Below are 12,885 nucleotides of genomic sequence, written 5' to 3' on the forward strand. Positions count from 1 at the left end.
AAAACTCATTGTGTTGACAGGACATGTAAATTATTGTAAAACATGAATACCTCAAAGGGCAAAAGACACATAAAGATCGGTAAAAAAAAAAAAAGTACATATACCTAAATAAGATATCTGTTGGGACTTCATAATTACAGAAATAATTGCGCTTCTTCTGGTAGATGAGAAAGCCAAGGGCCATATTTATCCCTGTCAAATCCTATTCTTAATCAAAAACATGGCATCACAAGCATGTCCTTTCCTTCATCTGCTTCTCAATGTCAAGTGGAGGAGAAAATAAGAAATAATGGCTGAGATGCATCAATCAGAGCTAGAAAGAGAGTCCTGGAAAGAAGCTACTATCAGCTAGACTGGTTAACATGGCGGAGGGAGATTGCTGTGGGCATAAAGTAGGAGGACACACAGTCTTTGACACAATAAATTCCTTTAGTAGCTATATAGTATAGTGTGTATGAGTTGGGTAGGATGGAATGCTGAGATGTTGTTAAAAGTACATTGGGTTCTGAAATACAAAAACAGAATACATGCCCCTCAGGCAACAAGGTTAAAGTATACCTGTTGTTAGAAAGAAAAACTTTTGATAAGTCAAAAGTTTTGTTGAGACCAGGTCTGAGCCTGACGATAGAGCAGGGAGAGGACTGCAACTGGAGCACGTCTGCTCACTGCTCCAAGTTTTTTTTTAAAAAGAAAGAGTTGGGCTCCATAGGAGCCCGTTATAAGCCCAACTCTTTTTTTTTTTTTTTTTAAATTCAGAGCGGAGATTTGACTTGCTGCAGCTGCGGTCCTCTCCCCGCTCTATCTCCCGATTGGTACAGGTCTGAGCACCTAGACCTGGTCCAATCGAAACATTTGACAAGTCTCTATGATATGTCAAAAAAATTTTTATTACGACAGGTACACTCTAAAGTGTCTATAGGTAGGTACCATTAGCTGTGCCTTCTGTATCAATACTACTATCAGTGAAGGGCAATGGCAACAGAGGACCTCTATTCAAGAATAAATGAGCCCCTAGCTTTCCAAGAGTGGGGTTATAGCCACGGACAACGTCATTGCTCTCCAGCATTACTACTGTAATAATCCACCAGAAATAGTAAGGCATAGTTGAAAATGAGCCTGTCCACACTTTACATGGAAAGTTTTTGGAATTCAATGGGCACCACGTAATACATTATGCTGGTGGCACTGATAGAAAATCACACTGACAGACAGATTTCCAGTCACATTAACATTGATCCCTTTGACCTGCTTATTTTTGGGAGGTTTGTGGTGCGCACTGGGAAAGGCGATGGCTGTTATGGAGGGGTTAGCTGGTTTTCTTTTCCAATTAAAGATGTTTAAGTGGCAATACACCTTCAATATTTGATGAACGAACAATCCTTTGGGAGCCTAAGCGTGTGTTTACACAGACAGATTTATCTGACAGATATCTGACAGATTATTGAAGCCAAAGCCAGGAACAGACTATAAATAGAGAACAGGTCATTAAGGATAGATAGAGATTATTCCTCTTTTCAGATCCATTCCTGGCTTTAGCATCAATAATTTGTCCGACATCTGTCAGATAAATTTGTCTCTGTAAACACACCATAAGGCTATGATTAGAGATGAGCGAACCGGGTTCGGGTTCGAGTCCATCCGAAAGATCGGCATTTGATTAGCTGGGGCTGCTGAACTTGGATAAAGCCCTAAGGTTGTCTGGAAAACATGGATACAGCCAATGACTATATCCATGTTTTCCACATAGCCTTAGAGCTTTATCCAACTTCAGCAGCCACCGCTAATCAAATGCCAAAAGTTCGGGTTCGGATGGACTCGAGCATGCTCCAGGTTGGCTCATCTCTAGCTATGATCAAACAACATTTTCTTGGGCATTTTTTTTTTAAAATTTGAAACGGATATTAAAAAAAAATAAAAAATAAAATGTTGTGAGATCACAGCTTCGAGCTGTCATTTATTTTTGGCTCTCTGCTGATCCTATCAAAATCTATACAGCAAAGTTGTTAAGTGGCAGAGAACATGAACAATAGGTTTCTTTGTCCAGTGTAATATTTTTTTAAAAAAAATTGCTATTGAATGGGTAATTCAATAAAAATACCACCAAAAATTTTAGATATTTTTCGGGTGATACATTCCATATAGAGGGTTTTATACAAGAGTATGGCATTGATAACTTAGCTTTTACATAGGCCATCTATGTATGATCTGTGGAGGTCTGATGCCTGGATCTCTCACTGATCATCACTAGACATGAGCCTGAACTTCATGGACCGATATTCGTTATGAGCATTGCAAAAAGTTTGATTCTATACAGCTACAATTCGTAAAGGTGGCAGCAGCACATTTTAATACACATAGAGAACAAACTAAAAAAAAGATTATGCTTACCTGTCCTCGTTTCCCCGGTGTCCTCCTATGAGTCTGTGGAGTGTCCCACTGAACACAGCCATCTCCAGTCTGTTAGCCAATCACTGACTGAGATGGGACAGCGCCGTGGCCAATGACTGACTGAACAGAGTGTCACTCCCGAGACGAGAGTGACAGCCCACTAAGACAATCAGTGACTGACTGAGAAAGGAAAGTGCCATGGCCAGTGACTGGCTGTCACTTTTGTCTCAGTCAGGAAGAGGAAGGGGCTGCGATTAGCGGGGGACACCGGGGGAATCTGAAAAGGTAAGCAGTGATGAGAGAACCACACTAAAACAGCTTAAGTCCTGCAGGCGTAATTTGTTATTTCATTTTATTTTAAGGTTTGATTACGAACCCGAACTTTTCTTTAAAGCTCGGTGAACCTTGCTAAACTGAATTTGTAAGAGGTTTGCTCATCTCAAATCACAAGAACATGTATGTGCAGCCATGCCTATTGCTACAACGCAGCTCTATTGAAGTTCTGGCCACCATCTAACCATACAAGTACAGGTGGCATATCCCAATAATATGAGAAAGAAAGTTTACTTTCTGAAAACTTTTTTCGATTCCATAGCATCTCACATAGTCACAGAAACCTCTGTGCATGGAATAGCTGGCAGCTGTCCATTGTAATATTAGTCACAAACTTTCGGACAACTTTTGCTGCTCCGACTGACGTGAGAAATAACATGTACTTGGCACTTCGCAAAACAGTTGCCATGACAGCAAGAATAGATGACTCCGGAGTATCTACCAAAATAACATTACATCATATGGTAACTTACCTTTCTCGGCTTTCTTCGTATCTTGCTTTTCTACTAAAAGATATCGCGGACTTTCTGGAAAAAATGGCAGAATCGCAACTTGTATCACTGCAGGAATCAGAATAAACCCAAACGCACAGGGCCAGAGAGATTCCTGAAACATGAAAGACAGGAGATGAGCCACAAGGGCAATATAGGAATTTAAAGATTTATGACGTAAATCAGCAATTTATTATTTTCTGCAATACCAACCAATAGCACATGAAATGTTATGCAGACTTGCAATTGCATTCGCTCCCTACAGATGAGTAATGCACCCTTACCAGGTTCATAAAACAAGGAAAACAAGGCCTGTTTGCACAACTCCAATTAAAGGGGTTGTCTGGTGAGACAAATACGGCTAATGCATCGTGAATCATTCGGAATTAGCTTTATTCTGCTCTCAGGACAACGACTGCAATCACGCAACAGCTTCTTTTTTTTTCCAATTTGATAACTGTTATTTTTTTCCGACGGCCATCATTTTACGCCTAAATGACGGCCGTTATTTTGAAATAACAGACGTTATCTAACCTTGACATGATTGCCATCCAAAAAGATGGCCTTCATAGATGTTGTGTGGTCATGGCCTAACCCTTTAACCTCTGCCTATTCAAATGTTTTTGACCTCTCGTAAAGGACAGAAGCAGGTTAGAGGGGGACTGGGGGCTATCAGTCACAAGATAGGGCCAGACCCAAATGTATAAGATACTTATGGCATATCCAGTTAAAAAAAATTGATGGCCACCATGTAATAATTTCCACTGTATGCCTGACTGGCTTGTTTTACGGCAATGTTGGCCCATGTGGCTGTGGCTATAAAACTTCTTTGAGTGGCACAAAAGGGAACTTCAGTTTGTGTTGTCCATAAGTTGTAATGTATCCTTAGAATAAGTTATGAGGAGTACAGTTAAGATTTCTCGATTGTACACTATTCGTGTTTTGCAACATTATTGCATTCGTAAAGTGTAAAATGTTTTGACACCATAATTGAGTTTCTGTGTCCTTCCACTTGGCTTGTACATGAGCACAGATGGTTCCCCCTTTTTTGTCTCCCAGGTGTGAGCGAACAGTTGTATCTTGCACAAATTTTTTATGACAGAGGCTTTCTCTTTATTCTTAACTTTACTCTAGAAATTTTAATCTGATCTTTTTACTCAATGGATGGTAAATGGTTAAAGAAAATTATCTATTTAAAGGTGTTATCTGGGATAAGAAAAAGCGCAGCTATTTTCTTAAAAAAAAAAAAACAGCGCTACCCTTGTCCCCAGGTTGTGTGTAGTACTGGGCTGCAAAACCCACACCCAAACCTGAGGACAAGAAAGCAGCTATATTTTTGTAAGTCTGGATAACCACTGTGTAGAGGGTGTCGGATAAAACAATTGACAATTGCCTATCCACAGGACTCCTGCAGATCAGTGACAATGGAGACGGAAGCAATTGGCTCTGTTACCTGTGTAGTGGTGCTGCCAGTGTACTGTCACCTTAGCTCCTATTCACTCCAATAGGAGTTGAGGTTGCAGTAAAAGGGCACCATCACTACACAGAAAATGGAACTAACTGCTTCTGGCTCCATTCTCATTGTAGTGCGAGTTCCGGACAGCTGATCAGTGGGGGTGCAGTGTGTCACCACCCTGCTGATCAGGCGATGGGTCTCCAAACTGCGGCTCTCCAGCTGTTTCAATACTGCATTTCCCATCATGCCTGGACAGCCAAGTCAAAATGTTAGCCGTCCGGCCATGATGGCAATTGTGATTTTGCAACAGCTGGAGGGCCGCAAATTGTAGACCCATGGGATAGGCTATCAATTGTTGCTATTGATGCAGCTATTTTAGGTGTTGAAGAAAAAGCCACTTTTATTTTAATTCTTTATTACTTTTTTGTCACTTTTTAAAAATAATTACAAAAATGTTTTGCAACTTTGCAATATTCCTTTATTAAAAAGAACATTTTTTTTTTTTTACAATGGGTAGCAGCAGTAAGGGTACTGTATGTGCAAACTACGAAATCCTGATGGAACACCCGTTGTGGATTTCGCAGCTTGCACCTGCTCGTGGTCTGAGGGGGCTCATTCTTAGGCGGATGGCGGAATCTGGCAAACCATAGGATGGAGTCTATGGGAGTAGTGGAGATGTGCACTTCTGCCAGAGTCCGAGAGCGGGTGCAAGCTGTGGAATCCGTGACGAGTGTTCCATCGGGATTCCGTAGTGTGCACATCCCCTGGCTGTGTGGGAAGCAGGACTGCACAAGCCCTCTCCCGACACAGTTACATATCGCTAGTGCTGTCCCAAAATTGGTGAAGAAATAGGGTGTGCTGTCAGCAGAATTCGGATCAAAAATCTGAGAATCAGTGTTGAGTTGCGCTGTTAGATGTTGCAAATTGACTGATTTCGGGGGCCTGCGTACATGTCAGAGATTTACACTTTCACAGATTGCATTGTGAAAAGCTTTATATAGAGTTTTCATAAGTTGAGCAAACAGTCTTTGAATCAGTAATTACCATATACTTTATTAGAAAAGAAATATCAGTATGAGCAAGAGATTCATAATCTTCTAAAGGAAATAACTTTTCAAAATGAAAAATAGACTTCGTATTATATCTGAACTCCTACGGGGACAAAAATACATAGCTAATCCTACATTATATACACCCATAAGATTATAATTAGTCATTTACAGAGTCACCTGATACCTGTAACTATAACACAGCCATTCATCTTCCTACGGTGTGCCTCAATACACTTTCCATATATAGATCATTTCTGCACAATGGACAATATAGGTGGGAACTCGTAGAACACAATGACCTCAGTAAATACTATATAATTTGGGATTTTCAGCTCTTAAAATAGACACTTCCATTATAACTAACATAAAGCTTATATATTCTACAAGTCCATTGTGTAGATTTTCTTTAAGCATTAAAGATGGATGTATTTATTATGATGTTGGTGGAAGTAGGAAAATTGTGAATTGTCATTTTTATTTGACTTGAATTATGTTATTTTCGAATCTGACACAGTACCTGAATCAGTAGAGTGCATTTTTTTCTTTAAAGCAAATGTACTACTTCGCTTAGCAAATTTTTTATGCTACCTGGTTGCCACTATCATATACATCCTGGTGGCGCGGTCCATTTTTCAAACCGCTGTCCACTTCTGTGCTGGTTTCTCAATTAGCAATTCGGCCCTTCCTATGCACTGGAGGTGGGACCTGGCGCTCCACATCGCTCCGATATCCCCTCCCCTGGATGATTCGCCCCAATCAGAATCAAGTCTGGCTGCGACACCGAGGGGAGGGCATATAGGAGCATTGGCGGCACTGGGCCTGCCTCCAGTGCATAGACAGTGGCAAATTGCAGATTGAGAAACTAACGCATTGCGATGCATGTGCCGTCGATGACCAGGCATATTAAAAAAAAAATTCAATAAGCGAATTGGTACATTCACTTTAACCTTTTAACCATATTCCACAACTGTTATGCAATAAAAACCAATCACCAATGTACAAAAAAAAAAAAACAGTCCTTGTTGCTTTATTCCATAAGTTGCGTTTAACAAGGGAAGACAACAGTGGAGTGTTGAGTGGACGGGAACAGCTGTTTTGCGGGCTAACCCGCTTCCTCTGGCCGTACGTGAATGCTTTGAATTTGATTACTGGTGGCTGAAGAAATTGTATGCAACCCTAAGGCTGCCTGGGAAAGATGGATACAGCCATATGCCATAGGTTGTATCCATGCCTCCCTAGGGCTGCATCCAACTTCTTCAGACAATGGTAATTAAATGCATAACTTTCGGATCTGGGCGAACTCAAGCATGCTTAAAGTCTAGTCAATCTCTAGTCATTACTAATAAATTGCAATGATGCCTCAGATTATACTTCATTACATTATTTCTAACTAATGACCACTGATCAATAACCCATACTCACAACATCATAGATCCCTGTGATGCAGTGAGTGCATCAATGTACCATAACAATGTACCATAACATGCTGAAGTGAAATATAAGACAAGGTAAAATAATCTCAGCCGTCTCTCGTATTTCATTCTAGTATTACGATTTTTGTTATGACCTTCAGGATCAGTTGTTTCAGGACTTGAATACTTTCAGCCATTACTGTACTGTCATTACATGTGAGATTATAAATGGCTCAACCTCTAATTCACACTTCTATTTCTGAATCACTCAATCTGCACAGCTCATTATGTGATCTGTATAGAGGAAGAAGAATAGTGACAAAAATGGAGCCCGGACTAACACTTTTCCTTGACTTTAACCGACCTTCTACAACAAAATCTGCTGATAAGTAATTACTGATGACTAGGTCTATAGCAGCTTACTGTAGTGAGAAGATGCAACATTGTTGAATGGATTTTATTTTGACCAAAATTATCATTCCACATAAAAGAAAGTTAAAGGGAAACAATCAGTGCAAACGAACCTGCTCATATCTCCCTGCAGCCGCCTCCCCCATCTTGTTTTCCTTGTACGTCTCACCATTTTGGAGAACTTTAATCCAAATGAAATACTGTATGTTAATTAGCTCATTTGAACCACTGGGGGGTCCTCGGCCCCCGAGTGCACTGCTTGGGCCGCCTGCCGCCTCCTTTGGCCACACCTATCTATGCAAATTCAATTATGCATAAGCAGTCCAAGCGGGCCGAAGCTATACACTTTTTGCTCGGACGTTTATGACTTTTCCATTCAGCTGGAGGACCATGACATTGGTTCAACTAATCATCCCTGGACAACTAACTACACCACCCAGAGTGTATCCTCAGAGGAATCAGTCAAGGTCCTTACATTTTTACTTCAATTTTTGAAATCTGATGCAAAACCCTTATTATGCTGATTTTTCACAACTGATGTACAAAAAAACCCTAAACACAATTTACGACTAAACTGACTGAGTAAAATTATCACAAAGCCCTCTATGTACTCTTTTATGCAACAGTTAGTGCACAAAAATAAACGCCAAATAAAACATTTAACAAACTGTCAAAAGACAATTTTCAGATTTTGTCAAAGCAACCAGTCACAGGTCAGCTTTCATTTTACTAGACAAATATAACAAATGAAAGTTTAGTTTGATAAATGTGGGCCTATATACTGTACAGTGAAAGCAGGAGGAGATTATTATGTAAATGTTTGGGTATACAGATAACAATGATGTCAGAAAACTGGGAGGTATGATAACCACCAGGTGTTAAAACCGGATAAAATAGGTGAAAAAAATGAGATTATTGTGGTTCAACCTTTGGTGTAAGATGAGGCAAAATCACAATGGTTTAGATTTTTTTTCAAGAACAGCAGGTGTTAAAGTACCACCAGAAAACTTACCATATACCCCATGTCAGATCAAATCTTTCCTCTCCCCACCCAGCTCTATATGTGTGCTGCTACTATCTCCATGATGTACTGTATGGTAGCTGTACACATCTCCTAAAGGCTCCAACTCTTCATAAAATACCTCAATTGTTTTTATAGGTTCATGGTCTGGATCTACATTTTTATTTAGGGTGTCTGGTGTGTCGTTTGTATTTGTTAGGGGGTCTAGTGCATGGTTTCTATTTGTTAGGGGCTCTGGGGAGTGTGGCCTGTAATTGTTATGGGGTCTGGTGTGTGGTCTGTATTTGGTAGGGGGTCTAGTGCATGGTCTCTATTTGTTAGGGGGTCTGGTGAGTGGTCTGTATTTGTTATAGGTGTCTGGTGTGTGGTGTGTATTTGTTATAGGTGTCTGGTGTGTGGTCTGTATTTGTTATAGGTGTCTGGTGTGTGGTATGTATTTGTGAGGGTGCCTGGTGTGTGGTCTGTATTTGTGAGGGTGCCTAGTGTGTGGTCTGTATTTGTTATAGGTGTCTGGTGTGTGGTCTGTATTTGTTAGGGGGTCTAGTGCATGGTCTCTATTTGTTAGGGGCTTTGGTGTGTGGTCTGTAATTGCTATGGTGTCTTGTGTGTGGCATGTATTTGTTATAGGTGTCTGGTATGTGGTCTGTATTTGTAAGGGTGTCTGGGTGTGGCATGTATTTGTTATAGGTGTCTGGTGTGTGGCATGTATTTGTTATAGGTGTCTGGTGTGTGTTCTGTATTTATTAGGGTGTCTGGTATATAGTCTATATTTGTTAGGGTGTCTGGTATGTGGTCTATATTTGTTAGGGGGTCTAGTGCATGGTCTGTACTTGTTATATGTCTGGTCTCTGGTATATATTTTTAGGGAGTGCTGAACTTTGTCATATATATTATTTGGGATGTGTACTATGAATTAGGTAGGGAATAAGGAAAAATATTTATTCCCCTCTTCAAAATCTCCCCAATGCACCTTAATAAAGTTGACAAGTATGTAAGCAAGTTGTATTACTATCAGTTCCATCAGACAGCGGCCTCTCACCAGCCTTTGTGAATGTAATCACTGCCTGCGGCTGGATGGATCGCACTATATTAGCATTTTTTGGGTTGAGCTGTTTGATGTCTGTGCTATAACGCCCACTCCGGTTACTGACATGATCTGAATTATGGCACAGTGTAATGAGATGCAGAGGGTGGCATACTCTAGTCTAGAGAATTATTGTCAGAACAGATGATTTAACCTTTCACTTATTTTGACAAATCTCTCTCTCTGCATTGTGTGTAGCTGACAAACACTCACCTAAATCTGTCATCCCCTGCATTTTCCTATTACATCCCCATCAGCGGTAAATCCTCATCTCAGCTGGAAACATGTTTACAAACAGCTGAATTTCATGGCATGTCATACAAATGAGACGGTTTAACCCATTGGATGTCATAGGTTAAGGCCAAGGAAAATAAAAGGTTCTAGCCAGAGCAACTTTTTGTGTATTTACTTTCAAGCTTCATTGCATTTTGTGGGGAGTTTTGTAGTGAGGATGTTCTTTGCTGCCCACATCCACCAATCAGAGCTCATCTTTCATATATTAATGTGCTCTGATTGGTTGATATGGACAACAAATTGACAGATATTTCCAGAGAGATTTTGAGAGATTTTTTTTTTTAAAAGGAGGGATGTCCGAGCTGGTCCACTAGGGCATTCCTTGATATTAGGAACAACAAGGTATCATATAATAGATCAGGTTTAGTAAGAAAGGTTTTAAAAGCCTGAATCAACACAGTGAAGCCCCAATCCCCAAGACTTCCCAGAAATACACAGTAATGTGCCTAAAACAATCACTTTTGGTCATGACTATTACTTCTTAAAATATGTACAAAATATGGTCATATTTTGAACATAAATAGCCAGAAAAAGTTTTGACCTTCAAAGGAGAAGTCTGACAAAACTTTTTTATTAAAGTATTGTATTACCCCTCAAAAGTTATACAAATCACCAATATACACTTATTACGGGAAATGCTTATAAAGTGCTTTTTTTCCCTGGCTGCTGGAGAGGATGAGGTCAGGGGGACACTGAGGGACACAGGGCACTGGAGGAACACTGAGCATCCCTCTACCATCATCCTCTCCAGCAGCCACAGCCCACACAGCTCTGGGAGTCGGGTCGTGACATCACCATTTTATCCAAGTGAAGCCGTGATGCAGTAGTAAGTGCAGGGGAAAAAACACTTTGGGGGAGATTTATCAAAGGGTGTAAAATTTAGACTGGTGCAAACTACCCACAGCAACCAATCACAGCTCAGCTTTAGGCAGTGCTGAAAGGAAAGAGGAGCTGTTATTGGTTGCTGTGGGTAGTTTGCACCAGTCTAAATTTTACACCCTTTGATAAATCTCCCCCTTTATGTGCATTTCCCATATTAAGAGTATATTGGTGATTTGTATAACTTTTGGGGGGCAATACTTTAATACAAAATTTTCTAGGGACTTCTCCTTTAATTTTATAGCCATAAAAATTCTGGCCCTAAAATTAATGCGTCTGCACAAAGAGCCCTATAGATTCAACAGAATCCAATGGAAATATACAGCTGATATTTGGGGCATTTTTTAAGCTGTAAAACAGACATTTTAAGCAATTTTACAACCAAAATTGTCCCCAAAATTGACAGTTAACATACTCTAGTCTAAAGTTACAACTGCAGTCCAAAGCAATACATCAAACTATATGCAAATATATCAGTAGCTTAACAAAATGTTGCAGCATTGCTCTAGCCTCATGGCGTTTTCTACTTTCATATCTCACGTGAGATGAAATTATCAGTCATGAAGGTCTGTTCACCAATGCTGACTCCCCGAATAAAAAGTCGGTGGCATTGGCATTGTATCTAAAACCCTTTCTTGGAATGTAAAGCACTGGGCCTCTTCACAAGTGCCATTAAATTTAGTTGTGTCATGGTTAAAGAGTACCTGTCTGTCTGTTCTGGGGTGCGGCAGAGACAACCAAAAAAAACTCCATACCATTAGATTACCCATAAAAAAAATTGTCCGGTGACACACCTGTCCTCAGCTTGTGACTGGTATTACAACTTATTGTCATTCATGTCAATGGACCTGAGGTGCAATACCCGACACAAACTGATTGGTAATTTCTCTGGAAGAAAACACCTATGTTTTTCAAATCCTGGATTACCCCTTTCAATACATTTCATAGCAATTATTGGTAGATACACCTTTTTACTTTCTGGCGCTGGTTGTTATTGAAGCTGGTAATTGGTTTCTAATGATAGTCCATGAGAGAAATAACATCAATAACCCCACAGCATATCACAATAATATAAGAAATGCTCACTTCTGGGCATGAGGAAAATAACAATTTCTAAGTGAATGCTTGCCCTGATGCATTAGGGAATAGAAACGATCAGTTATTAGCATTAGCCAATGTAGGGTTTGTTTGACAACATAGAAATTGATATCTGATTGATGGCTATGTGTTTTGTGTATTTGCTTGTCCTAACAAACCCTTCATGGCTGTGCAAGCAAAACAGAACCCTAGACTTATTTGTTCCATTGGTCTACATCTACAACTGAGCAGCAAGACCAATACACTGACTGTATCTACAGTACAAAATATTGATGACAACGACGGACACTAATCACTAGTCTGTATTTGATGTTAGTAGATACATGTTGCACTAACTGCAAAACTGTATTTAAAAAAAAAAGTCTTATTTTGTAATTTGCCAGAAAGCACACTTTAAAGGCCATATATATTATTATTATTATTATTATTATTATTATTACTATTATTATTATTTCTTTCAAAATGAATCCATGAGAAATCAAAGGGGTTGTCCAGGAAAAATTCATACATAGCCATGCTGGTGGGGCTGTGGGAGACATCCCAGGCTACCCACTCTGTGCCGCTGTCAGTGTTTTAAAAACATCCGATGAGGTGCCATTGCTATAGGGAATGGCTGGTCAGCATAAACTCTATGCCAAGCAGCCATTTCCTATGGGAACAGGACATCATTAGATGTTATGAAAACACTAACAGCGGTGGAGGAACAGGACAAGAAATCAAGAAACAACCAACAATCAAGAAAGTTGCGGAATATGCACAATCCCTGGTGAATGGGTGCACAGAAACTATGTATTTTTATTATTATTATTATTATTATTATCATTATTATTTATTTATTTATTTATAGAGCACCCTTGATTCCAGAGCGCTGTACAAGAGATAGGGGGTGACAAACAAGAACATCACAAGATCAAAAGCACATAACATGAAGGCAAATGGCAGACTGGTACATGGGGAAGAGGACCT

At 39.9% G+C, this 12,885-nt stretch overlaps 1 protein-coding gene across 3 annotated transcripts in view; it reads right to left on the minus strand.

Moving 5' to 3' along the window:
- The window catches only part of LOC138797363 (solute carrier family 2, facilitated glucose transporter member 9-like), a 70,602-nt gene that overhangs the window by 11,572 nt on the left and 46,145 nt on the right, over positions 1-12,885 (minus strand). For all 3 annotated transcript variants that reach the window (XM_069977411.1, XM_069977409.1, XM_069977410.1), the window contains one exon: positions 3,195-3,327. In XM_069977411.1, the coding sequence (XP_069833512.1) occupies positions 3,195-3,327 (133 nt within the window). The remainder of the gene's footprint in view (positions 1-3,194; positions 3,328-12,885) is intronic.

Source organism: Dendropsophus ebraccatus, chromosome 7 (assembly GCF_027789765.1).
Source record: "Dendropsophus ebraccatus isolate aDenEbr1 chromosome 7, aDenEbr1.pat, whole genome shotgun sequence".
NCBI lineage: Eukaryota > Metazoa > Chordata > Amphibia > Anura > Hylidae > Dendropsophus > Dendropsophus ebraccatus.